Source organism: Chrysochloris asiatica, unplaced genomic scaffold (assembly GCF_000296735.1).
Source record: "Chrysochloris asiatica unplaced genomic scaffold, ChrAsi1.0 scaffold00279, whole genome shotgun sequence".
NCBI lineage: Eukaryota > Metazoa > Chordata > Mammalia > Afrosoricida > Chrysochloridae > Chrysochloris > Chrysochloris asiatica.
Window position 1 is genome coordinate 2,915,420 of NW_006408797.1, and position 27,250 is coordinate 2,942,669.

At 41.1% G+C, this 27,250-nt stretch overlaps 1 protein-coding gene and 1 pseudogene across 1 annotated transcript; one reads left to right on the forward strand and one right to left on the reverse strand.

The window, feature by feature from the left end:
* Nucleotides 1-314: 314 nt before the first annotated feature.
* On the reverse strand, nucleotides 315-5,168 carry PGBD2 (piggyBac transposable element derived 2). Its single transcript, XM_006874457.1, has 2 exons — nucleotides 5,152-5,168; nucleotides 315-2,070 (listed from the first exon to the last, which is right to left on the reverse strand). Exons 1-2 carry the CDS (start codon nucleotides 5,166-5,168, stop codon nucleotides 315-317), a joined length of 1,773 nt encoding a protein of 590 aa, XP_006874519.1.
* A 4,979-nt stretch (nucleotides 5,169-10,147) lies between these two features.
* Nucleotides 10,148-27,250, forward strand: part of LOC102841182 — a 40,539-nt pseudogene continuing 23,436 nt past the window's right edge.

Genomic DNA, 27,250 nt, shown 5'->3' on the forward strand with positions numbered 1-27,250 from the left:
TTCATACTAAGACATTTTTGCTATTCATGTTGGTTTTTCTAAAGTTTATGGTTATGTTGGATTGTCCTTACTAGGATTCAGCAATTATCCCAAGACAAAATTTTTTATTTGAAAGAAAAGGGATCTATACACTGAACTAAAAGTCTTTTTCTTACCAACATACAAGTAAAATGAAAGTACTCCAACTATTCGATGTAAACATTTCAGTAAAAAACAAACTATCCCACTGAGTATGTGCCAAGAAACCCTTCAGTGTTTTTTCCAGCAAACCCTGGAGTGTGGCTCCTCTCTGGCCCAACACCTCCCTTGTGGCATCACTTAATATGGTACTCTCGAAAGCACTTGGCATGGACGCCCTTCTGGCACTTCTCACACTGAGTGTTGGTCTGAGAGTGGCAGAGGGCACAGCGGGTCCTCTTGTCCTGGTGAATGATCCAGTGGCCAATCATATCAAAGCGGCTCTCCGTTTCTAGCCTCCTGCTCCATCTTCCATGGGACGATGTGTCTGCATTGCTCTCCAGATACACACAGGCAACATATCTCCGGAAGGCAAGGAGGTCCACCTGAGCATCTTCACAACAGATCCTGTGCAGCTGCCAAGCATTGTTGAGAGCAGCATCAATGACGTAGCCAATGAAGCTTGAGTACCACTTCATGCCCCAAATCTTCACCTTATACTTGGCGATGTTCTGGTCCATGCGTCCAACACCCCCCACCTTCTCCTGGTACAGCCTCACCAGTGATGGCTGATGGACCTGGGTCCGAATCTTAGCAGCCCTTGAATAACGACTGATGAGCCTCACAGGTTCTATGCCCACTGCATTGGAGCAAATATTGACCATTTTTCTGTCATGCCAGCGGCACACAATGATCTCCTCACGCTCATCAACTTTGTAATCAAATGAGCCCCTCTTCATTTTTTTCAGTTCTCTGGGGTCTTTGAGAGGACATCTCTCGGTCCTATAATCACAAACAGTTCCTGTGGCCTTTACTCCCTTTTTCCTCAAAATGGACATCAGTTTGACACTCGTAAAAACCTTGTCAAAAAATATGTGGTATGGCAGACAGCCTCGCTGCTGAAGTGCATCCACAAATTTTATCACCATACTACCTCCTAAATCCAAACCCTTTTCTGGCTTGGTGAACAATGTGCCCTGCGAGGGCTCAAACCACACCAAATAGCCTCTGCTGGTTGTCCCACACCAGATCTTGTAACCAATAGACTTTCCTGTGTGCAGCTGCTTGGATCCTCGGTGCCCAAAGTACTCACACATGGACTCACCAAAGCTGTAAAATTCTTCCAAGGGTGCGTGCTTCTGAAAATTACAGTTTATCCGGATAATAAGAGGCCTGACCTTGGCAAATCTATCACTGTCATCAAGTTCATTATTATCTGTAAAATGCAAGTATGAAAAAATCAGTTCAAACCTGTCCCTTCTAATTGCATCCGCCACAAGGTGGTGATGTGAATCAGGAGACGTTTCCCAAAACATCCTTCTCCTTGGATAGGAGACATAACCACTTAAAATCAAAATGCCCAAAACACACTTCAATTCCTGGACTGTGAGACCCAGGTTGACGTTTTTTTGCAAAGCATAACGATTGGTCTCATTAACAATGAAATTAATTGTTCCTTCATCAAAAAATAATTCAAAGAGGCCTACGGGACTCAGTTCCTGACTTTTGAGGTATTCGATATGAGGATCTGATGCTGTCCAACTGCCAAAGTTGGGTCGGAGATCTCGTTTGGTCCAAACCCGTGGAGGTTCAACCATGGTCTTCTGCCTCTTCTTTGCTGGCTGCAGCTCCAAGTTGTCATTATCTTCCCTAGTACCAGAGTCTTCAGACACCACAGTGGCATGAAGCATGCTCCCTGGCAGGTGAGCACCACACCGGCCATCTTCATCATCTGAGTCTTCATCAGTGAAGTCCCCTGCAGCATTGTCGGGGGGTGAGATGAAAATCTCCTCCCTGTCAATGCTGGACTCTTCTTCCTCTAGAGCATTCAGAACCTCGAGAAGCTTAGCAGACTTTACCTTCGAGTGGGCACCTCTCCCATCCACAGCACCTCTGTAACAACAGGAAACAGAATCAGAGAGGCAATGGCAGAAGACTCTGCACCATGCAGGGAGGTCAAGTCCCAAAATAAAAAACCAACCAGTAAAAAAAAAAAAAAAAAAAACACCAGCCAGTAAAGAGGCTGCGCTTTCCACAGCATCTTAGCTTGACCAGTATCCCGGATCTGGAACTACTGGTTTCTGTTACCAGGTAAAGAAATTTTCCAGATTAGTCTTTTAACTGTGGTAATATTTAAATGATGGAGTTATTGTAAAGACGCGTTATACACTTTCCATTTGTTCTCAAGGTGGTATAAATAGTGAAGTGCCCTGACCGCTAACCAAAAGTTCAGTGGTTCAAGTCCACCCTGAGATACCTCAGAAGAAAGACTTGCAATCTACTAAGAAAGCAGCTACTGAAAAGCCTTCAGAACACAGTTCTACTCTCACACACATGAAGTCAACATGAATCAAAGTCAACTCAATGGCAGCTAGTTAATTGGTTTTCTTCGTAAATAAATTATTTATATATATATATAATTACAAGTGGTAATATATATATATATTACAAATGGTCAAATGCTCAACTACTAGCCCAAAGGTTGGCAGTCTCAGAAGACAGATCCGGAGATCTGCTTCTGAAAGGCTACAACAGCCTTGAAGACTCTGTGGAGCAGTTCTAGTCTGCACCTGCGGGGCTGCCATGAGTCAAAATGGACTCAACAGCAACTAAAAAAAACAAAAAAGAAATTACCGTGCCTCTAGTGATAAATCCAAATGAGACTACCATCACCACAGATAACAGTAACTGCCAACAAAAAACCCCAGATACTGGAATGACAACACTCTACTCTGTCCCCTCACTCAGTGTTTCAGCAGTTTTGCTTTCATGCTCTGTTTTAACTTTTCTTTTTTATTTGCTTCTTTGGCAAACATGTCTCAATCTTTTCCCTAATTCCCAAACTCTCTGTATCTGAACTCTCACAACCCAAATTCAGGAGCTGAACAGATTCAGATATATTCAGACATACTTTCATATACTCAGCTATAAAATCTGACAACTACAATTCAGAAACCAAACAGATTTGGAAAACATGGAAACCCCTGCTATTCAAACTCTCTCCCCCATGGAACATAGGAACCAAATGTACAAGAGAGAACTGTATTTAATAGAAGCCTACCATAAATGAAGGAGTCCTGGTGTGGTGCTGTGGGCTATTGGACTGGACTGCAAAGTCGGTTTGAACTATGGTTCAAAGGTCAGCAGTTCACGCTCACCAGCCACTCCTTGGGAACCCTATATGGGTTGCTTACATTGGAACCCACTCGATGGCACGTAACAAACACCACCACCATAAATGGAAAGGAGTGCTGGTAGCATAGTGGATTATGAGTTACACTGCTAATTGCAAGGTCAGCAGTTTGAATCTACCAGTGGCTCTGCAGGAGAAAGATGTGACTTTCTGCTCCCGTAAAGATTTACAGCCTCAGAAACCCTATACAGGGTTGCTATGAGTCAGAACTAACTGAAAAGCACACAACTACAACCACCACCACCACCATAAATGGCAGACTCCATTCCCAGGCTAAATAGCACTAACTGGGAGACACACAACAGGTCAGTACACAAGTAAACATACAAGATAATGTTGGGTGGTAATTAGTGTCATCTTCGATAAGGGATGGGGGTGCATCTGGTTTTGCTATTTCAGGCAGGACAAGCTGATAGAGACAAGGGATCAAGCCCTGTTAAGGTGCTTAGCACCCAGCTGGTGCTAAGGTGTTCCGGATGGAGACAGGCAGGCACAGGCCTCTGGGGATATAGGGCATGGCATCTGGGAAAGAGCCACAAGGTCAATGAGGTTACAAATACAGTGAAGACAAACATGGCATTGAGGGGAGGCAATCCAAACAGAGGCACCAGGGACTGGGGCTCATGGAGGGATATGAGCAGGACAGTGACGTAGTCAGACCCAGCTTGTAAAAGATTATTTTGCTGTGAGCACTCTAGTTGCTGCCTGGTGCCCACCTCTAGGCCACTACCTCTAAGAAAAAAGACCCTCCTGACAAGCGGAAAGACACAGGTCTTATGACAACTATGAGGGGGTTTCAAAAAGTTCATGGGAAAATTTCTTTAATTTTTTTTTAAATTTCATTTTTCCATGAGCATTTTGAAGCCCACTCCCATTATCACTACAGGCCCTGCCCATGAACTTCAGATTTAAGGTGACTTAAATTCACTTAAACATCACAAGATGGGTGCTGCAAGGCAGGAAAGCTGATCTCCAGGAACATTAGCTATTCAGAAAGCTAAGTGGGCCAATAAAGGAAACCAGCCTACAAGGGAAGATAAAGAAACCAAAGCCATTCCTACTGTAGACCTTGTTCTTGGAAGACAAGCACATGACCCAGTCAACTTCACTTCCTACCCGGGTGCCATTTTCACGTGGTACCAATATGCCTCCCAAGCCAGGGTCTCTGCCATCACCAGCCCACAGACCTTGCAAACACCTGCTGCACATGGCTATTCAAATATTGGCGTTGGAAAAGCCTATAGGGACCAAGGAGGCCCCAAAGGCAACCATCTGGATTCATAAAAGAAAAAAATTATAAATTTCATCTTTTAGGCAAGTATAGAAAGAGCTTGGTAGTTCCACGGGTTAAGTTCTGAGCTGTTGAGTGCAAGGTCTGCAATTTAAAGCCACCAAGTGCTCCATGGGAGAGAGATGATCTGTCTGCTCCCGTAAAGATGTATAGTCTCAGAAACTCTGTGAAGCTGTTCCACTCTGTCCTGTAGGAGAGCTATGAGTAGAAATCAGCTTGCTCACAATGGGTTTGGTTTTTGGTAGACACTGGGGCCAAATGGTCACTCCTTCACAAAATACTTCCTTTTCTGCCTCAACTTTTCTTCCCTCCTTCTCTCTTTTTCTTTTCTCTCTCTTCCCCCTACACTTCTAGGATAAGGAGTGCTCAGTGAGGCCAGTAGATGGGGTGGTAGTTGAGTCATTAACCGCTATGCTACAAGAGATCAGCAGGTCTTATAAAAACACAGAGGAATAAATACTTCCAGAAAACCATAAAACAACAGTCTTACCTTGAGGTTGAGGCCATGATAAACTGAGAGGGTCAGGTTGTCTTTACGCACAGGGTATAAGAATCTGTAAGACAATGAAAGTCAATTTAAAATTTTATTTCTTAATAAACAAGAGAGTAGGGTCTTCTTATGATTTAACAGAGAGGGGGAAAAAAATGCCCAGCTTAAAGTCCCCTTATTTTGTTCAAACTCACCAACCACTCCTCAGAAACCCCAAGTAGGGTCGCTTAGAGTTGGAACCAACTCAAGGGAACAACAACAACTATTTTACATTTTATTTATTTAATATTAACTTCCATTTGTTTCTAAGAGGCTGGGAAAGACCTACATACCTTTGGGAGCTTGGTTAATTCAGAGGCAACAATGTTAACCAGAGGAAACCAGATACAGTATCTCAGGAAAGGGCAACTGATGAACTGTCTAGCCAGAGTGGAAAAGAAAAAATACCCCCATCCTGTTGTTGTTGTTGTTAAGTGCCATTGAGTCAGTTCCACCTCACAGAGACCCTGTATAGGATTTTCAAGGAGCAGCTGGTAGGTTTGAATTGCCAGATGTCCTCTAAGGTAACTCCCTCCACCCGAGACCCACTGCTCTAGAGAGTTCCTCTAGAAGAAACATGAAGAATGACCACTGCAGCATGATTTATTTACAGTAGCAAAAAAATTAAAGACATCCAAGCAGCCATCAATAGGGCGAATACAATGGAAAACATGAAATAGAATGGATTAGAACATCACCTCAAAAACACAAACATGAGCAAACAAAGATGTCACAAAAATACTTGCTACATGATTTCATTTCATAAAAACCAAAAGGTTAAGCAAAACTAAACAATATGTGGTCTGGAGAGAAAAGTATAAACATAGTACATGCTAAAACTACAAAGAGAAAGGAAATGATTAAGACAAATTTATATACAGTGGTTACTTCTGAAGAGAAAGGACATGAATGAGACAAGTACATAGGGGGCTCCTAAGATTTTGGTAAGTGTCCTATTTCTCAAACTAGGTGGAATATTCAGTTGTTCCATTATTCTTAAAGTTTTTTCTATGCATTTTATATGTTTTGCATACATATTTCACACACACAGACAAATGAACACTTGCAAAGAAACATGTGAGGAAACACAATAGAGTTGGACCAAACAGGACCCCATGGCAGCAGGGAAGAGTGCAGCTCTGCAGGATGAGAGAGCAAGTGGCAGGCAGAAGGTCCTTTCTGTGTTTCCAGAGCACACACATCTTGCACAGCTACAGCAAGAAAATTAGAACACAGTAATGTGTCCCTTCTGAAAACTCTCATAGAATCTTTATGAAATCGTTCACATAAACTTTCTCAATGCCCCAACCGGCTCACATCCCAGCAATTCTGACCATGGAACTCCTCCTCTGGGATGTTTGGTATCACATTTCACTTTCCCTATAACTTGTGAGAAAAGCTTATCACCTAACTGGACCACAAACTTCCAGTCCCCACAGGTCCTAGTTAATACTTGTAAGGTTATCTGATAAGACATTTCTGGGGTTCCTGCCTCCTTCTGTTCTGTCTTCAGCACTCAAATTAGGTTGGTTGCAAGCAGGTATCAGGTGACTGAAATGTGAGAGAAAGACCTTGGTCTTTCAGTATCCCCTGTTCATGAGTTTCAGTTCGGTAAGAATGTAAACAATGGAGCCACCAGTTATGAGCTGTGTGCCTTTAGGCAAGTCACTTCCCTTCTCTGAGCCCTTGTTTCATAGCATCAACCTTCACAGGAATGTTGTGAGGTTAACAAAGTTAATGTGTGGAAGCATACAACAACAAAGACTGACCCTACAAGTGTATGCTATCATTTCAGATACATAACCCCTTACTCTTAAATCCAAAGGCCAAATATACTCTGAAAAGTGGGTTTTTTTATTTCTACGTGTGCAACACACTCTTTTGGCAGCAAAACCTGACGTCATCTGAGCTGAGTTTCTTTAATCCTCATTTATACCATATACTCTAGATAGTCATACATTTTGTTGCAGAAATACTGTTGGACAACGAAGGGGTACTTTGGTATTTAATAAAATTCAAACATACTGACTTCTTACCTGCATCAGAGCCAGGTTTGACTCAGGGAGTGTGATTCCGTAATATGCCACAGTGCTCCACCCTTCAGCAGCTCATCGCCTTTTTCTGGGCTGTGCCCTACTCTAGCTCTTATCCACTCACCAACAGCCGATGACAGCCCCTAACTGGTCATTATGACACCAATCAGTCCTCACAGACTTCAAAAATCTCCCAGAGTGACATTCCAACCAGACTCCACAATAAGGTCAAGGCCACTCAGAGACTGATCCCCAGCTCCTCTCTAGCCCTCCTGGACTCATTTCAAGCCACCCTCTTCCCTGAAATACCCTTCTCCATCCATCAAGGCTTCTTCTACCACAGCTTTTACCAGTCAAACAGAAACAACCCATCTGAGAGTTGAAACCATTAAATGTCCCTCTCTCCTCCCCACCAATGGCAGGGTGGGTACAGGACTTGCTTCTCTTTGTATTCCCAGAAGCCAGTGCAGTTCCTGGCACACTGTAGGGTCTGAATCCATTCTTACTGAACTATTCATGCAAGATACAGGACACCCAATTCACCACATCCTTCACAGGTCTTTATAAATAGCTCCACTGTTTTACTCTAAGATTGCTATTTAGAAAAAAACTGGGAACTCTTGATACATGATTGATGCTAACTAAAGACATATTCTTCAGAATTATCTGCAGAACAAATACCTGTCCAAAGACTGTCTAATACAGAAGACTCAACCAGGGTGGAGTGGGGGAGCTTAGCAGTAAAGACAGCAGAAACTCACTGTTTCCTTTCAGGCTTTGAGTAGGGCTCCCTAGGCCCTCTATTCACTCATGTTGCCCCTCCATCCTTCTTGCCACACCTAGATGAAACAAAAGACAAATAGGGTATGAGTCGCCAGTGCTCCTACAGGAAAAAGTAAACTTAAAACAGAAATAATGTCCAGAAGAAATTGTTGGGCAAGCATATTAATTCAGCCTCATTCATTCAGTAAACAGTGAAAGCATCTGCTAGACACCTGACATAATGTATAAAATAACAAAACCAAAAAGAGAAGGTCAAAGAGATTGCTGCTGCAGTTAGGTGCTGTTGAGTCAATGCTAACTGGACCCTGTTGTACAACAATGAAGCACTGCTGGGTCCTGCATCTGCAATATGGGATCTGGACCTAGTCATATGAGCTCTGGTGGCATGGTGGGTTAAGCAGTAGGTTGCTAACTGAAAGGTCAGCAGTTCAAGCCCACCATCCACTGCATAGAGAAAGATGAGACACACTTGTTTCTGTAATGATTTACAGCCTTACTTACTCTTGTGGCTCAATTTTCAACCAAGCAATAGAAAGGTTTATAGTGGGGATAACACTAATGAGGTATGCACACCACAGAGTAGTCAACCATTTGAGACCTAACGGACAGCATTTGCCCAAGGACTAAATTCAGGTGGGTCAGAAAAGAAGAAGGAATGGCAACAAGAAACACAAAGAGAAAGTGGAAAAAGGGATGTTACACTGAGGGTCTTGCAGTCATTGAGATTAAATGAAATGTATGATTTATTGAAAGTAAAACTGATGCTCTGCTCTGTTCATTTCACTCAATTCACAATAAAAACTTTTAAAAAATACATATTTACAACCTCAGAAACCCTATGGAGCAGTTCAACTCTGGCTTATACGGTTACGATGAGTAGGAACCAATTTGATGGCAGTTGGTCTGGTTTTGGTTTTGGATCTAGTCATGAATGTAAGACTGTGCTTTCCTGAGCAAGAGATGACTGGGTAAACATCTTCAGAAGATCAAGATTATGCTGGATAAGCAGGGAACAGCATCCCAGACAGCAGGAACAGAACCCAAGGGGAAAAGTAAAGCCAGAGTAGAAAACATGAGACAAAGAGTACAAGATGAATCTGGACCAGCCATGCAGGGGCTTGAAGACCCTATTAAAGAGACATGTATTTATTCTAAGAACAATGGGAAATACACAAAGATTATATGCAGAGGAGTATATATTTGGCTGCAATAGCCAACTATGTGAGTACACCAAAGCCATGGGTTGGCTTGGAAGTGATGGAGAGAGCATCTCAGGGAGTTCAGGTCTGCAAGCTGGGTGACATTCAGCAGGTGAGCACAAGTTGGATTTTGGAAATACTTAGACCCAGATGAGGCATTACGCAGGCAACAGACTCTGGGACAAAGAAATGGCCCCTGATGGACCCACAAGCAAGTGGGTTTTCTGAAGTGACCAAAGTTACAAAACATCATCCAGAGATGAAGCCCAGATTGAGAAAAAAACACTGCCTTCAAAGACGATAGAAAGGAATGTATTGAAAGGTAGGAGAATCTGAGAAGGTTGCTGGCCAAAGGGTAGACACAGTCATGAAGCAGAATGTGGTCATCGGGTCAAAGCCTGCCATCATGACCCAGTTAGATACTCTCAAATGGCCCTGGCAACCAGCAAAAAAGCAGTTAATTTGCAATCCACAGTTTCCTGGGCAAGCTCTATGCTTGAATGGTTCTGAATGGTCCGAGTGCTTCCTGAAGATATAGCAACTACATGCAACTAAATCATGAACTGCATCTTGTGCCACAGAAAGGAAACGGGTGGGACAAGTAGAGGAGAAATACCAGTAAAGTCTGTAGATAATCAGTACTGCCGTTACTGGTCTTGATTCTGTTATTGTATTGCGGTCAGATGGCAACATATGGGAAATCAGGGTAAAGAATAAATGTAAAGCCTCTGTACTTTTTTAAAATTTTCTTTTAATTCTGAAATTATTTCACAATTCAAAGGAAAACACAAAAGTAAACGTCTCTAAGCAGAGTCATTTGCAAAGGGTATTGAGAAGGTCCTTTGTGAGACAAGGGCCCTCCTCCTGCCCTTCATCTCACTATCAAACACCAGGGGGGAAAAAAGAGGTAAAACAATAACCCCCTACAACCGCAGAGATCTAATGGGACAGAAACGCCCCCACCAAGATCCTGCTGGGCAGAATCCAACCCCTCGACCACCCAGCCGGGACCCAGGCCGGGCCCCGCTCGGCAAGAGCGCCCCCGTTCGGCTCTCGCAGCGCGGAGTCCCCATTGTCCGGGTCGCGCCCGCCAGTTCGGCCAGGCCCGACTCTCCTTTTCAAGTACGGAGATAGCTTGCCGAGACCACGACTGCAACCAGCCAACAGTTAAAGGCAGAAGGTAGACCGCCTTCAAAGAGTACCAGGGCAGAGCATCTCCCGCGCCGTTGAGAAAACGCAACACCAGGGCGCGCCGCTTCCGCATCCAAACGGGGCACGGCCCGCCATGCCAGCAGAACAGCACCTACCTGCAGGGCCGGGGCCTGGGCCAGGGCCTCGATGGATGACACCGGTATTGCCTAGCATTGAGCGCCTTGCAAGCACTAGTAAGGCGTCGCGGCAGCGCAACGATCGGCACTGAAGCTCTGCAGCTCCCCCGTCACGCCCCCGACGCCTGGCCACGCCCCTGACGCTCGGTCACGCCACCCAAACCTGTCCCCGCCCCCTGGCAAGCCCTCCGCTTGTCCCACTTAGGAACCGGTCTAGGGAATAGTGGCAAGGGACCTCAGATATGTCTGGCCTGGGGGGCCGCGAAGTGCCTTGTTGTGGTGGTGGTTATGTGCCGTGGAGTCGGTTCCGACTCATAGCGACCCTGTACAGGGTTTCCAAGGCTGTAAATCTTTATGGGAGCAGAAAGCCTCATCTTTCTCCCCCGGAGCAGCTGGTAGTTTTGAACTGTAACCATTATGCTATCCAAGTGTCTTAGGGACAAGAATGGCCCTCACGTTAGTGGGGTCACCTCATGCTGCTTCCTCTCATTGCCCCTCTCTTTCCTTTACTGGACTGTCTTGTTATTCTTGACACTGAAACCTTTTTCATCCATTAGGTAGTGGGTTTTCCCGTTGTGGTTATCAGCATCACCTGGAAACTTGATTTGAAAAAAAAAAAAAAACTCAAGTCATGTGGTGTGTGCCCTTGGAGTTGGTTCCAACTCATAGCGACCCTGCATAGGGTTTCTAAAGCTGTAAATCTTTAATGGTGCCAAAAGCCTCATCTTTCTCTAGGTTGGTGGGTTTGCACTGTAAACCTTGTAGCTAACAGATTAGTGCTTATACTACAGAAATACAAATTCTGGGAGGATATTCAGTCTGCACATAGTGATGCCATTGCTGCATAACGGTTTCTCAACCTTGACACTATTGACATTTTGAACTGAATAACCTTGTTGCTGGGGACTGTCGTATAAAGTACAAGGAGCCCAATTATATTTAAATAAAGTACAAGGAGCCCAATTATATTTAAATTTCAGATAAGCAACACTGATCACCTGTAAGATTCTACTTTATCTAGTCTGTATTTTATCTGACAATTTGCAATTTTATTTGCTAAATCTGACAACCCTAATTGTAGGATATTTAGCAGCAACTCAGCCTCTAGCCACTAGATGCCAGTAGCACACCACATAACCCCGTCCCCCAGGTGTGCCAAATAAAAATACCTCCAGACAAGTTGTAGCACACCCACTTAACACCTCCACCTGTGAAGTGCTGCTTTACGTGGTCTTAGCCCTACTGAAAGCAATGGCCCATTACAGTGTACGTCACAAAGAGTGCTTGCCTGGAAAGACTGTGTCTAAACCCAAAAATCCCTGTGACCAAATCATGTTAAACATACAAGAAAAGGGCCAAGTAGTGAAGTTTTGTGTTTCTTCCTACTCCTGGTGTGGCGCTGTGGGTTAATGCACCAGACTGCAAAGTCATTTGAACTTCAGCTGCTCCTTAGAAACCCTACTGAGGGTTGCTATGGGTCGGAATCGACTAGATGTCACGTCACAACGGCACGTCCCCACAAGGCTTTTTGGTCACTGAAAAAGTACATTCCAGAACATCTGGCTCAAGAAAAAAAATCTTATCTAATATTGTGTGCTATTGAGTCAGTTCTGACCCCTAGTGACCCTGTTTCCAAGCAGTGGCTGGTGGGTTTGAACCACCAACCTTGTGGTTAGCAACTCAATGCTGATCCTACAGTGTCACACCAGGAGTCCTGTTGTTGAGTGCCATCAAGTCAATTCCGACTCATAGCGACCCTGTAAAGGACTTATGAGGAGCAGCTAGTAGGTTTGGATCACCAACCTGGTGGTTCAAACCAACCTTTCCATCTAGTGCTTATCCTACATTGTGGCCCTGTAGGATAAGCACTGGACTGCTAACCACAAGGCTGGCTGTTCAAATTCACCCACAGTTCCTGGAAACCCTGTACAGGCTCACTATGAGTTGTAACAGACTCAACAGCATTTAATAACTACAACATATATGTATGGAGCTCTGGTAGCATAGTGGTTACAAATTGGACTGCGAACCACAAGGTCAGCAGTTCGAAACTACCAGCTGTTCCGTGGGAGAAAGATGAGACTTTCTGCTCCCGTAAAGATTTATAGCCTCAGAAACCCTGTACAGGGTCGCTATGAGTCGAAATTGACTCCACGGCAAACAACAACATATATATAGTTCATTTGGGAGTTTGTAAGATTCTGGAGCTAAGAGCATATTACATTTAAGTTTGCCATTATTCAATCCACATATATACCTTGATGCCTTGGGCACCAGATACTGTAATGAACAAAAAGTTCCATAAGAATAAGAACTCACATTCTAGTTGGTGAGGAATTCAAGAAACATAGTGTTGTAAAAGAAAATAAAGTAAGTTAAGGAGCTAGAGAATGAACCCTGAAAGTTTGAGGGTGATGTTATTTTAGATAAAGAAGAAATGGTGTTTCTTAGCTTGTTTAGTTCCCCCAGAGGCTTTCTGGGAGGTGCAAAGCTTTGGTTAACATAACCAAATGCTAACCAAAAGATTGTAGATTCAAGTTTGTGCAGAAATGCCTTGGAAGAAAGGTGCTTTCCAAAAATTCAGCCATGGAAAGCCCTGTGGAGCATAGTTCTGCTCTCACTCATTAGGGCTCACCATGACTCATCTTTGTTTTTTGTTATTCCCCAGAGCATATATCTCATTCACTTGTCAAACAAATCTGGGCTTACATAGGTGGAAGCTTTATTCAGAAAGAATACATAGGGAGAGTAAAGGGGGGAAAGTGGGTTTTTTTTCCCTTTTTCTTTGATAGTAAGTCACTGTATGTTTTACCCTGAAGCTAGCCTACTCTCAGGAAGGATTATTAAAGAGTAGCCTCAAAGAGCTCTGGTAGCGTGGTTACCAATCGGGCTGTTAACCTCAGGGTCAGCAGTTCAAAACTACCAGCTGTTCCACTGGAGAAAGATAAGGTTTTTTGCTCCCATAAAGATTTACAGCCTCAGAAACACTGTATAGGTCCACTATGAGTCAGAACCGACACCACAGCACATAACCACCACTGCCACCATATTGACTTAGGTTAAGGGTGAGTCAAAATTCAAGAACCTAAAGGAAGAAAAGGAGCCCTAGTAATGTAATGGATTATAAACTGGACTGCTAACTGCAAGGTCAGTAGTTCAGATCTATCAATTGCTCTGTGGGAGAGAGATGCAGCTTTCTGCTCCCATAAAGATTTACAGCCTCGGAAACCCTACACTGGATCGCTATGAGTTGGTACCAACTCAGTGGCACACCGCCACCACTACTAGAAGAAGAAAAGAAATTTAACAAAGTTTGGTTAGCAGCACCATATTGTTCTGATTGACTGTGGTTGTTGTTAAATGTCATCATTGTTGTTAAGTGTCGTCTAGTCGGTTCTGAGTCATAGCTACCCTATATAGGGTTTCTGAGGCTTTTTAAATCTTTGGAGAGCAGAAAGCCTCCTCTTTCTCTCCCAGTGCGACTGGCAGACTTGAACCACGGACTTTGTAGCTTGCAGTCCAGTTTAATCTGATTGATGCTGTTATTGTTGTTAAGTGCTGTCAAGTCAGTTCCTACTCATAGCAACCCTGTATAGGATTTCCGAGGAGCAGCTGATGGATTTGAACTGCTGACCTTGCAGTTCAAACTGACATTGCAGAACAATGCTCAGTCCTGTGTCATCCTCACAACCCTTCCTGTGCATAAACTCATTGTTGCAGCCACTGCCACTGCGTCAATCCATTTCATTGAGAGTCTTCCTCTTTTTCAGTGACCCTTTACTTACCAAGAGTCCTGTTGTGCCACTGTAGGATAAGCACTCAACCATAAGGTCAGTGTGAATCACAGAGTCATTGGTTCAAACTCACCAGCCTGTCCTCCGAAACCCTATTCAAGGTCGATATGAGTTGGAACTAACTGGAGGATACTTAATAATACTTACCCAGCATGAGGTCCTTCTCCAGGGACTGATCCCTCCTGATGATATGTCCAAAGTACATGAGACAAAGTCTTGTCATCCTCACTTCTAAGGTGTATTCTAAACAGCCAGAATCTGCTTACAGTATAGATTTGTTCCTTTTTCTGTTAAGTCCATGGTATCATTTAATATTGTTCCCTAACAACACACTTCAAAGGCATCAGTTCTTCAGTCTGCCGTAGTCATTGTCTAGCTTTCACATGCCTAAGAGGTGACTGAAACTACTGATTAGATCAGGCACACCTCAGTCTTCAAAGTGGCGTCTTTACTTTTTAGCAATATACACAGCTCTTTTGCAGTAGATTTGCCCAATTCATACATGGTTTGATTTCCGCACAGCTGCTTCCATAGGTGTTGCTTGTGGATCAAATAAAATTAAATCCTGCACAACTTCAATCTTTTCTCCATTTATTGCAATATTACTTATTGATCCATTTGTGAGTATTTTTGTTGTCTTTATGTTGAGGGGTAATCCATATTGGAGGCTAAGTAGTCTTTTATCTTCATTAGTAAGTACTTCAGGTTCTCTACACTTTCAGCAAGGAAGATTGTGTCATTTGCAAATTGCAGGTTGTTAATGAGCCTTCCTTCAATTCTGATGCCACATTCTTCTTTTCGTAGTCCAACTTCTTGGGTTATTGCTCAGCATACTGATTTAATAAGTATGATGATAGGATATAACCCACACTTTTCCTTATTTTAAACCACTCAGTATCCCCTTAGGGCTCTTGGATAAGTACTGGACTACCCATCACAAGGTCAGCAATTAAAACCCTCCAACCACTCCCTAGAAACCCTTTACAGGGTCGCTATGAGTTAGAACAGACTGGATGGGCACGTCTTCCGTCTTCCTTTGTTCTTTTCTAATGACTGCCTCTGAGTCTATATACAGGTTCCACATAAGAACAATTTAGTGTTCTGGAACTCCCATTTTTCACAAAGTTATCTATATAGTTTATGATCCACATAGTCGGTTATCTTTGCATAGTCAATAAAGCATAAGTAAGTATCTTTCTTATATTCTCTGCTTTTAGCCAAGATCCATCTGACTCAGCAATGATCTCCCACGTTCCATATCCATTTCTCAATCTGACTTAAATCCTTGTCTTTATACTGCTGCAACTTTTTTTTTTAATTATCTGCAGTAAAATTTTGCTTGTGTGTGGTATTAGAGATAATGTTTGATAAATTTTGCATTCTGTCAGGTGGCCTTTCTTTGGAATGAGCCCTTATATGGGTCTCTTCTGGTCAGTGGCCAGTTAGCTGTTTTCCAAATTTCTTGGCATACATGAGTGAGCAACTCTAGGACAGCATCAGTTTATTGAAACATTTCAGTTGGCATTCTGTCAATTCCTGGTGCCTTGTTTTTCACTAATGCGTTCAATGCAGCTCATATGTCTTTTAATGTCATCATTTCTTGATCCATATACGACACCCTGAACTGGTTGAATATTCACATATTATTTTTTAGTATGTGACTCTGTATTCCTTCCATCTTCTTTTGATCTTTCCTGCTCTATAAATATTTTGCCCAATCCTTCAATATTGCTAGTCAAGGCTTTCATTTTTTCTTCAGTTCTGTCAGCTTGAGAAATGCCAAGCATGTTGTTCCCTTTTGGTTTTCTAACACCAGTCATTATTATACTTTGTCTTCTTTAGCTGCCTTTTGAAATATTCTTTTCGCCTCTTTTACTTCATTATTTCTTCCTTTGGCCCACTCCTTAGAAATGCTATACAGGGTCACAATGAATGGAAACCCACTTGATAGCACTTAACAACAAGAATGACTCTACTCTTATGACATTAATTTTGTAGTTAATTTTATTAACCAGTCTTTTTGATGACCTTTTACTATCTTTGTGTATGTTATCCTTGATGTCATCCCACAACTCCTTGGTTGGCAGTCATTAGAGTGTACAATGCATCATATCTTGAAATGGTCTCTAAATTCAGGTAGGACATGCTCAATGTCATATTTAGACTTTATGGGTATATTTTAATATTCTTAAGTTTCAACTTGAACTTGCATAACTGCAACTGGTGGTCAATTCTGTAGACAATTCCTGGCCTTGTTCTGATTGATGGTATTGAGCTTCTCTGTCATCTCTTTATACAGATGTAGTCAATGTGATTTCTGTGAATTGTAATCTCTTGAAATCCACATGTATTGTCGCCATTCATGTTGCTAAAATAAATAATTACAATGCATAAATCACTAGTCTTGCAAAATTCTATCATATAATCCCTGGCATCATTTCTATCAGTAGGGCCATATTTTCCAACAGCTTATCTTTCTACTTTGCTTCCAACTTTCCCATTCCAATCTCCAATAATTATCAATGCAACTTAATTTCATGCTTAATCAATTTCAGACTGCAGAAACTGGTAAAAATCTTCAAATTCCTCATCTTTGGTGTTAGTGGTTGGTGTGTAAATTTGAATAATATTCTATTAATTGGTCTTCCTTATAGTCAGTAAATGCTGTGGATTAATGCACTGGACTGCAAAGTCAGTTTGCACTGCAAGGTCGACGGTTCAAGCTCACTAGCCACTCCTCAGAAACCTTACACAGGGTATTTGAAATACCTGTAGCATAGCTTCCAGCATCACACAACACACAAGCCTCCACAGAACTACAAACTGACAGGTGATTGGTATAAATCTCACATAAACCTTGTTGATACAGGGGTTTGACAAGACCAAAATTACTTAGGAAATGTAAAGATATTTATTTAATAGGGGAAATTACTTGGGGAATTAAATTTGACAATTTGTTTATGTTTATGCTATTTCATTTATTTTGTTTGTACACATGTACATATATGTGTCTTAGGTATAAAAATTCTATGTGTTGCATGCATTGATTAAATAACATGTTGGGTTGAGTAATCTTGGTAAATAATAGTCATTTAAAACCCAGTGTGATAGTTAAGGTTTTGTGTTAACTTGACTGAACCAGAATTCTCAGTGGTTTGACAGTTAAAACATAGTAATCTCCCATGATGAGATCATTGGTGAACAGTCAAATCAATTGAAAGGAAATTTCCTCAGGTTTGAGACCTGCTTCCAATATATTGGACAGTCAGGCAAAGATTGCTTGCTTTTTGCTGGGTCTGGATCCTGCATCTGGCTTGTCATCTGACTTCTGGTTCTTTGGACTTGAGCCAATGGCCTGAGATATTGCAAGCTGATCCTGGGAGTTACCAGTAGCCTCCCAACATTGGATTCATATATTTTGTTGTTGTTGTTGTTGTTGTTGTTAAATGCTGTTGAGTCGGTTCTGACTTAGAGCTACCCTACAGGGTTTCTGAGCCTTTAAATATTTGTGGGAACAGAAAGCCTCATCTTTCTCCTGTTGAATAGTAAATGGGCTCGAACTGCCAATTTTATGGCTCACAGTCTAGTACTTATCCTATAGAGTCACTGCACTACAGAGTGGATTCATATGGGTGTGTGTTGTTGTTGTTGTTGTTGTTGTTGTTAAGTGCTGTCAAATCATTTCTAACTCACAGAAGCTCTGTATAGGATTTCCAAGGCTATAAATGTTTGTGGGAGCAAAAAGCCTCATCATTCTCCCCTGGAGTACTCAAACCGCCGACCTTGTGATTCACAGTCCAGTGGCTACCCTACAGAAACACTACATTCCATATATACATATGGAGTCCTGGTGTGGCACTCTAGAATAAGCACTGGACTACTAACAACAAGATTGGCAGCTTAATCCCACCAGCTGCTCCTCAGAAACCCTATTTCTGAGGTCACTATTGGTTGTCACAATTGAGCCCACTGATGCTGCCACTTTGCCAATCCATCTTGCTGGGGGTCTTCCTCTTTTTCTCTGACACTCCACCTCTGGCTGCACTTAGTCCAACGCATTGGTTCTTTTGGCAGCCCATGACACTTTCAAATTTCTCCTCCAACACCATAACTCAAATGCAACAATTCTTCCACGGTCTTCCTTGAATAAGCTTTCACATGCATATGAGGTTATTGAAAATACCATGGCTTGGGTCAGGCACACCTTAGTCCTCAAGCTGACATCTCTGCTCTTCAACACTTTAAAAAGGTCTTGTGCAGCAGACTTGACTAATGCAATACGTCGTCTGATCTCTTGACTGATCTCGTGAGTGTTGATAGTTGATCCAAGAAGAATGAAGTCCTTGACAACTTCAATCTTTTCTCCATTGATAAGAATGTTGTTTATTGGTCCAGTGGTGAGGATTTTTGTTTTCTTGACATTGAGATACAATCCATACCAGAGGCTGTGCTCTCATCAGTAAATGTTTTTAGTCCTCTTTACTTTCAGCAAGCAAGGTTGTATCAGCTGCATATCGCAGGTTGTTAGTGAGCCTTCCTCAAATCCTGATGCCACATTTTTCTTCATATAACCCAGCTTCTCAGATTATTTGCTCAGCATACAGGTTGAATAAATATGGTGAAAGAACCCTGTCACACACGTTTCTTAATTTTAAAACATTCAGTGTTTACTTGTTCTGTTCGAACAACTGCCTCTTGGTCCATGTACAGACTCCTCATGAGCATAATTAAGTGTTCCGGAATATTCATACTTCACAATGTTGTCCATAGCTTGTCATGATCCACACAACCAGAAGCCTTTGCATAGTCAATAAAGCACAGGTAAACATCTTTCTCATATTCTCTGCTTTCAGCCAAGATCCATCGGACATCAGTGATGATATCCCTCATTCCACAGCCTCTTCTGAATCCAGCTTGAACCTCTGGAAGTTCACTGTTAAAGTATGTTTGCAGCTGTTTCTGTATTACCTTTAGTAAAACTTTACTCTCATGGGATATCAAACAGATTGTCCAATGATTTCCGCATTCCATTGGGTCACCTCTCTTTGGAATAAACATATATACATATATATATTTGCAGTTGTCAAGTGCCACCAAGTCAATTCTAACTCATAGTGACCCTGTACAGGTTTTCTGAGGAGCAGCTGGTGGGTTTGAACCACCAACTTTGTATTTAGCTGTCCAGGGATCTATCCTTCAACACCACACTAGGAGTCTGTGTCTGTGTGTGTGTGTGTGTGTGTATAAGCTTCACTAGTTTTGCTCCTCTAGAGAACCCAGACTATGACACCCTGCTACAAGTGTCTTATTTGTGGTTAGGTTTTGTCCACTATTGTGGCGGTGGTGGTGGTGGTGGTGGTGGTAGTGGTGGTGTGCCATGGAGTTGGTTCTGACTCATAGTGACCTTGTATAGGTCACTTTAAATCAGTACTGGAGCAGAAAGCCTCATCTTTCTCCCAGGGAACAGCAAGTGGCTTTGAACTGCTGACCTTGAGGTTAGCAGCCTGAGTCATAATCACTACGCTACCAGAGCTCCTTATTTTGTGCACCGTAATTGAGTCAAATCCTTCCCAACAACTGAAAATGCCAAATTAGAAAATAGAACCACAGTTGTCTGTGATAATGGGCTGAATAGTCATTAGTCACTTGAGATGTCCTATTTATAGAAAATGAGTGGAGATTTTCGGTGAGGTGGTCCTGGAAAAAAGACTAGAAATCTTGAGTTAGTGAGCCCAGTGCAAGAAGAGTACTATTCAACTGCATTGCTGGCTTCTAGCAGCTTTCTAATTAAGAAATAACATTGGAGATGATACACATGCTGATATCCAATTAAGAATTTAATGTCAGATATAAGATAAAAAAAATTACTATTTGTAAAGAATTCCATTGGGACAATAATTGTGTGTATAACTACATGGGTAATGTTTCATTCTGTTTTGCATAGAGTTGATATGAGTCGACCTGACTCATTGACACCTATCAACAACATGATCACACATAATATGTATGAAATGATATAAAAAATACAGAGTGTTTATGTCATTGAATTGTACTTGTAAACATGCTTGAATTGACAAGTGTTTCATTGTATATTCTTACCTCAATAAAAAAAGTTTTAAAAATAATTACCATAATTAAAAGAGGCAGCTTTATTATCTTAAAAAGAGTACACTGCATATTCATAAATTAATATATCCCATGATGTTTGTGTATGGTAATATATTGCATTAACTTCACAAAATTAAACATAAGCATGCATGAATGGGGAAGTTGCTGTATGCAGAGGGTAAACTATTCTTTCTTTCATATCTTCACTATTGACATGGTGAAAGTAGTGGTGTGCCACGGAGTCAGTTCCAATTCATAGTGACCCTGTATAGGGTTTCCGAGGCTGTCAATCTTCATGGGAGCAGAAAGCCTAATCTTTCTCCCACATACCAAGTTGTGGAATTTGAGACATAATTTGGAAATAGTGCTAATGGAATTTATTGATGTGAGTGCAAGAGAGGAAAGATGACACCCAGATTGGGGTATAAGCAACTGGAAGTCTGGAGGTGCTGCTAAAGCTAAAATTAGGCTATGTGCAAAAAATGACCCCAACAGCAGTTTTTCCCTGCTTGTACTCCCTTCTATTTCTTCCTCAAAGTAGGAAACTGGCAAGAAGTTAAGAATATACTCATGCTTTTGTAAAATGTCTTTTCGATCAAGGTCAGGCTTTTTGACAGTGAGAAGGGAAAGGGAATAAGTCAGAATTCCCTGGCACCAGTCTTATCTATTGAAACCATAACCAATTAGAGTTTAAAGAATCAAAGTCTTCTCTGAGGTTAAAAACAATACTCAAGAAAACATAGTATTTATCATTGCAGCACTGTGATTTGTACCCACACTCTTATCTGTGACAGGGTTCCATACTTTTAATAAATAACAATTTGTCTCTGTCAATTCAATGAAGTTTTCCAAAAGCTCTATGTTGTTGTTAGGTGCCATCAAGTCAGCTGCAACTCATAGCAACCATAGGTACAACAGAAGAAAACACTGCCCAGTCCTGCACCATCCCCACAACCATTGCTACACGTCAGTCCATTGTTGCTGCCACTGTGCCAATCCATATCATTGGAGTCTTCCTCTTTTTCCCTGACCCTCCATTTTACTAAGCATGATGTCCTTCTTCAAGAAGTGGTCCCTCCTGATAATATGTCTGAAATATGAGAGACGAAGACTTTCCATCCTGATGTCTAAGGAGCATTCTGGCTGTACTGCTTTCAACATAGATTTGTTTGTTCTTCTGGCATGATACTTTTAATATTCTTCTTCAACACCTTAACACACATGTATCAATTCTTCTACAGTCTTCCTTTATCATTGTCCAACTTTCACATGCATAAAGTCCTCCAGAATACCCCAATTGCCCTCCTCAGGAAGACAGTTGGTGACAGATCTCCCTGTCTCCTGGAAGTCTTCTTACTCTCACAGTTATGGCAGGTAGAGAGCATGGTCTTTGTCTGGCATCGGTGTCATAAACTCAGACAGGGATGATGGCTGTGGTGCCTTGGATTTACCTAATGTGACTCTTCTATACAAAGTCTTCTTAATTCCTAAGTGATTGGGTGGGATCATGCAAATAAGGAATGTAGGCCCCTAAGGCTAGTGCTGGTTAATTTTGCCCTCCAGCTAGGCTTAAAAGGAGCCATCTCAGAAGCAAAGAAGAAAGAACACAGGGTCATCAAGAAGGACGAACATGAATGACATGTGAGATCTCTATCTAGAAAAACAGTGACTACAAAGACCAAGGCAAAGGTGATGGCATGGAAAGACAGAGCAGCTTAGAGTTCTAGACCTATGGAATGAGTAACTACAGGCAGGAGACAGGCTTGAAGAATGTGCTTTTTAGGCATTCACAAACTAGATGAAAGAACTTTATATCCATGCTTGAGCAGAGCAGAGGTCATGGGGACCACATGGCTGAAAGGCTGGAAACCAAAGTGAAGTGTGCCTACAGTATGGCAAACAAGAGGTGTTCCTGGCTGGAAAACTGCTGCAGCCTGAGTTGGTTTCAAAACTGAATTGTACTCTGTTCATTTTCCTAATAAACACCAAAATTGTGATTATTGTCATGAGCTCTGGATGGCCATTGCAATGGACTATCGAACTCAGATGTAAAGCAGAGAGTACTGTGGGATGCTGACAAAATTGGGTAAAGAAGATTGTAGAGTGGAAGCATGTCCAACCTCTGCATCATAGGAATCGACCTTGGTCTGATTTTGAGTTGATTCTTTTTTTCCCTTATTATGAAGCCAGGGAAAGTCAGATATGGCTCCCATATGGTCTTTGCAATGGCACATAAGAAGTTCAGTTTTATGTGTTCTCTGTGAGATGTCCATGAGACACGCAGTGGAGCCATTAGTCTGGAATCCCACAATGAGATCTTGATAAAGGAGAAATTTGGGAGTTAGCAGATTGTAAATAGCATTTAAAGATGAAAGCCTGGAGGAAATCACCAGATATAAGGATCACTATGAGTTGGAATCGTCTCAATGGCACATAACAACAACGAAATAATGTCTAATGATGATGAACATTTCTTCATGTTTGTTGGCTGCCTGAATGTCTTCATTGGTGAAGTGTCTATTCATGTCCTGAACACATTTGTTAAATGGGTTGGCTTTTTCTTGTAGAGGTGTTGCAGTTTGCTATAGATTTTAGAGGTTAGTCCCTTGTCTGATATGTCATTGCAAAAAATTTTGTCCCAGTCTGTGGGCTGGCTTTTTACTCTTTTGATGGAATCTTTTGATGCATGTAAGTTTCTAATTTTTAGGTTAAAAATTAGTTGGAAAATATAGCCATTAGTTGGAAAATATTGCCTTGGTGATAGAAATGATGCTGGAGAATGCATGATAGAGTTCTGCAAAATCAATGATTTGTTCATTTCAAATACCTTCTTTAGACAGCATAAGAGACAACTATACACATGGACCTCACCAGATGGAATACATAGAAATCAAATTAACTACATCTGCAGAAAGAAACGATGGAAAAGCTCCATATCATCAGTCAAACCAAGGCCAATGGAAGACTGTGGAACAGACCATCAATTGCTCATATGCAAATTCAAACTGAAGCTGAAGAAAATGAAAACAAGTCCCCAGGAGCCAAAATATGACCTTGAATATATCCCACCTGAATTTAGAGATCATCTGAAGAACAGATTTGATATGTTGTGTTTTCATTCTCATTTGTTTCTAGGAACTTTTAAATTTCATTTGTTATTTGTTCTGTTACCCAGTAGCTTTTAAGAAAGATGTTAATTAGTTTCCATGCATTTCTCTTAATATTCTTCATCTTCCTATTGTTGATTGCTCATTTTATATGCTATGATTTAAGAAGATGCTTTGTAGTATTTTGACGTTTTTAAATTTATGGAGACTTGATTTGTGGCCTTACACTTGGTTTATTCTGGAAAATGTTCCATGTGTACTGGGAAAAAATATATATTGTGCTGTTGTTGGATTGAAAACTCTGTGCAAATCTATGAAGTAAAGTTCATTGATTATGTTGTTCAGTTCCTCTGTCTTTCTTGAATTTCTTTCTGGTTGTTTTGTACCTTTTCGAAAGTGGTGTATTAAAATCTCCCACTATCATTGTAGATTCGTCTATTTATTTCTTCATGCTCCAAAAAGGAAGGCCAGTTAATGCCACTAATATTCAAATTTACACACCAACCAATAAAGCCAGTGATAATTAGATTGAAGAATTCTAGAAACTTCTTCAGCCTGAAATGCATCAAACATACAGTCAAGGTGTGTTGATAATTACTGATAATTGGAATGCAAAGGCTGGAAACAAAGAGAAAGGAACAGTTGTTGGAAAATACGGCCTTGATGATAGAAATTATGCTAGAGATCACATTTTGCAAGACCAATGATTTCTTAACTGAAAATTCCTTTTTCAAACACTATAAAAGACAAATATACACATGGACCTCACCTGATGGAATGCACAGAAATCAAATTGACAACCTCTGTGGAAAGAGACAGTGGAAAGACTCCATGTAATCAGTCAAAAAAAGGCTAGAGGCAGACTGTGGAAAACATATCAATTGATAATATGAAAGTTCAGATTGAAGCTGAAGAAAATTAAAACAAGTCCGCGAGAGCCAAAATATGACCTTGAATATATATAGATCCCTCCAGAATTTAGAGATCATCTCAATAACAGATTCAATGCAGTAGACACTAAAGAATGAAAACAAGAAGAGTTGTGGGATGACATCAAGAACAACATGCAGGAAGAAAGCAAAGGATCATTAAGAAGACAGGAAAGAAGAAAAAGAACAAAATGGATGTTAGAAGACACTCTGAAACTTGTTCTCTAAAGTATAGATGTTAAAACAAATTGAAGAAATGAGAAGGTAAACGAGCTGGATAGAAAATTTCAAAAGGCAGCTCAAGATGACTAAGTCAAATATTATAAAGAAATCTGAGGAGACCTGGAGTTAGAAAATGAAAAGGGAAGAGCACACTCAGCATTTCCCAAGCTTTGGGAACTAAAGAAAAAAATTCAAGTCATAACTTGTGGTATTGAAGGATTCTATGGACAAAATATTGAATGATACAGAAAGCACCAAAAGAAATGGAAGAATACACAAAGTCACTGTACCAAAAAGAAATAGTCGATGTTCAATCATTTCAAGAGGTAGCATATGATCAAGAGTCAATGATCCTGAAGTAAGATGAAGGTGCAATGAAGACATTGGCAAAGGACAAGTCTCTGGGAATTGATGGATTACAAATTGAAATATTTCAACAAACTGAAGTAGCCCTGGAGACACTCACTCATCTATGCCGAGAAATTTGGAAGACATCTACTTGGTCAATTGACTAGAAGAAATCTGTATTTGTGCCCATTCCGAAGAGAGGTGACCCAACTGATATCCCATGTGAGCAAAGTTTTACTAAAAAATAGTACAAAAATAACTGCAACCATACATTGACAAAAACTTCCAGTGGTTCAAGCCAGATTCAGAAAAGGACATGGAACAAAGGATAACATTACTGATATAAGATGGATCTTGGTTGAAAACAGAGAATACCAGAAAGATATTACCTGTGCTTTATTGACTACACACAGGCTTTCTATTGTGTGGATCATGACAAGCTATGGACAACACTGTGGAGAATGAGTATTTGGGAACACTTGATTGTGCTCATGAGGAACAAAGAGACAGTTATTCGAAAAAAACAAGGGAATAGCAAATGGTTTAAAATTAGGAAAGGTGTGCACCAGGGTTGTATTCTTTCAAAATTCTTATTCAATCTGTATGCTGAGCAAATAATCTGAGAAGCTGGATTATATGAAGAAAAATGTGGCATCAGGATTGGAGGAACACTTATGAACACCCAGCGATATACAGATAATACAATCTTGCTTGCTGTAAATGAAGAGGACTTAAAATACTTACTGATGAGGCTCAAAGACCGCAGCCTGCAGTATGGGTTGCATCTAAATGCATCTAAAGAAAACAAAAATCCTTACCACTGGACAATAAGCAACATCCATATAAAGAGAGAAAAGATTGAAATTTTCAAAGACTTCATTTTGTTCAGATCAACTATCAATACTCATAGAAGCAGCAGTCAAAAAATTAAATGATGTATTGCATTAGGCAAATATGCTGCACAAGACTTCTTTAAAGAGTTGAGGAGCAAAGATGTCAGTTTGAGGGAAGGTGCATCTGGCCCAAGCCAAAGTATTTTCTGTAACCTCATATGAATGCAAAAATTGGACCGTGAATAAGGAAAACTAGAATAATTGATGCATTTGAGTTAGGGTGTTAGACTGCCAAAAGAACAAATCAATCTGAGTTGGAAAAAGTACAGCCAGAGTGCTGCTTGAAAGCCAGGATGGCCAGATTTTGTCTCTCATACTTGGGACATGTTATCAGGAGGAACCAATCCCTTGAGAAGATCATGTTTGGTAAAGTGGAGGGTTGGAGAAAAATAAGAAGACCTCCAGTGAGATGAATTGGCACAGTGGCAGCAGCAATGGGCTCAGGTGGAGCAAAGATTGTGAGGTTGGCCTAAGACCAGGCAGTGTTTCTTTCTATTATGCATAATGTCACTATGAGTTGGTACTTTCTCAATGGCACCTAACAGAAACAACAGCAACCAACTTCTTCAAATTGCAATCAAGATACATTGACAATTATGGGTGATTGAAATGTGAAAGTTGGAAACAAAGAGAAAGGATCAGTACTTGGAAAATAAGGCCTTGGTGATAGAAACATTGCTGGAGATCACATGATAGAGTTTTGTAAAACCAATGACTTATTTGGGGTCCTTGTGTGGTGCTGTGCAATAAAGAATCAGACTTCAAGGCTGGTTTGAATAATAAGGTCGGCGGTTCAAAGTCACCAGCTGCTCCTTGGAAACCCCATATAGGGTCACTATGAGTTGAAACAGACTCGATGGCACTTAACAACAACAACAACGACTTATTCTTTGCAAATATCTTTTTAAACAATATATAGATGACCACACAACACCTGGACTTCACCCAAAGAAATACACAGGAATCAAACTGACTACATCTGTGGCAAGAAACGGTGGAAAAGCTAAATATCATCAGCCCAAATAAAGCCAGGGACAGACTGTGGAACAGACTGTCAATTGTTTATATGCAAGTTCAGTTTGAAGCTGAAGAAAATAAAAACAAGTCCACACAAAAGTCTGGGACCCCTTCCACATTACTGGTGGGACTATGAAATGGTTCATCCACTTTGGAGAACAGTACAGTGGTTCATTGGAAATTTGTAAATAGAAATACCTTATAACCCAGCAATTCCTCTATTTGGTATATAGCCACAAGAAATAAGGGTGAGCAACAATAACAGCAAAGATGAAAAATGTAGAGGACAATAAATGCTG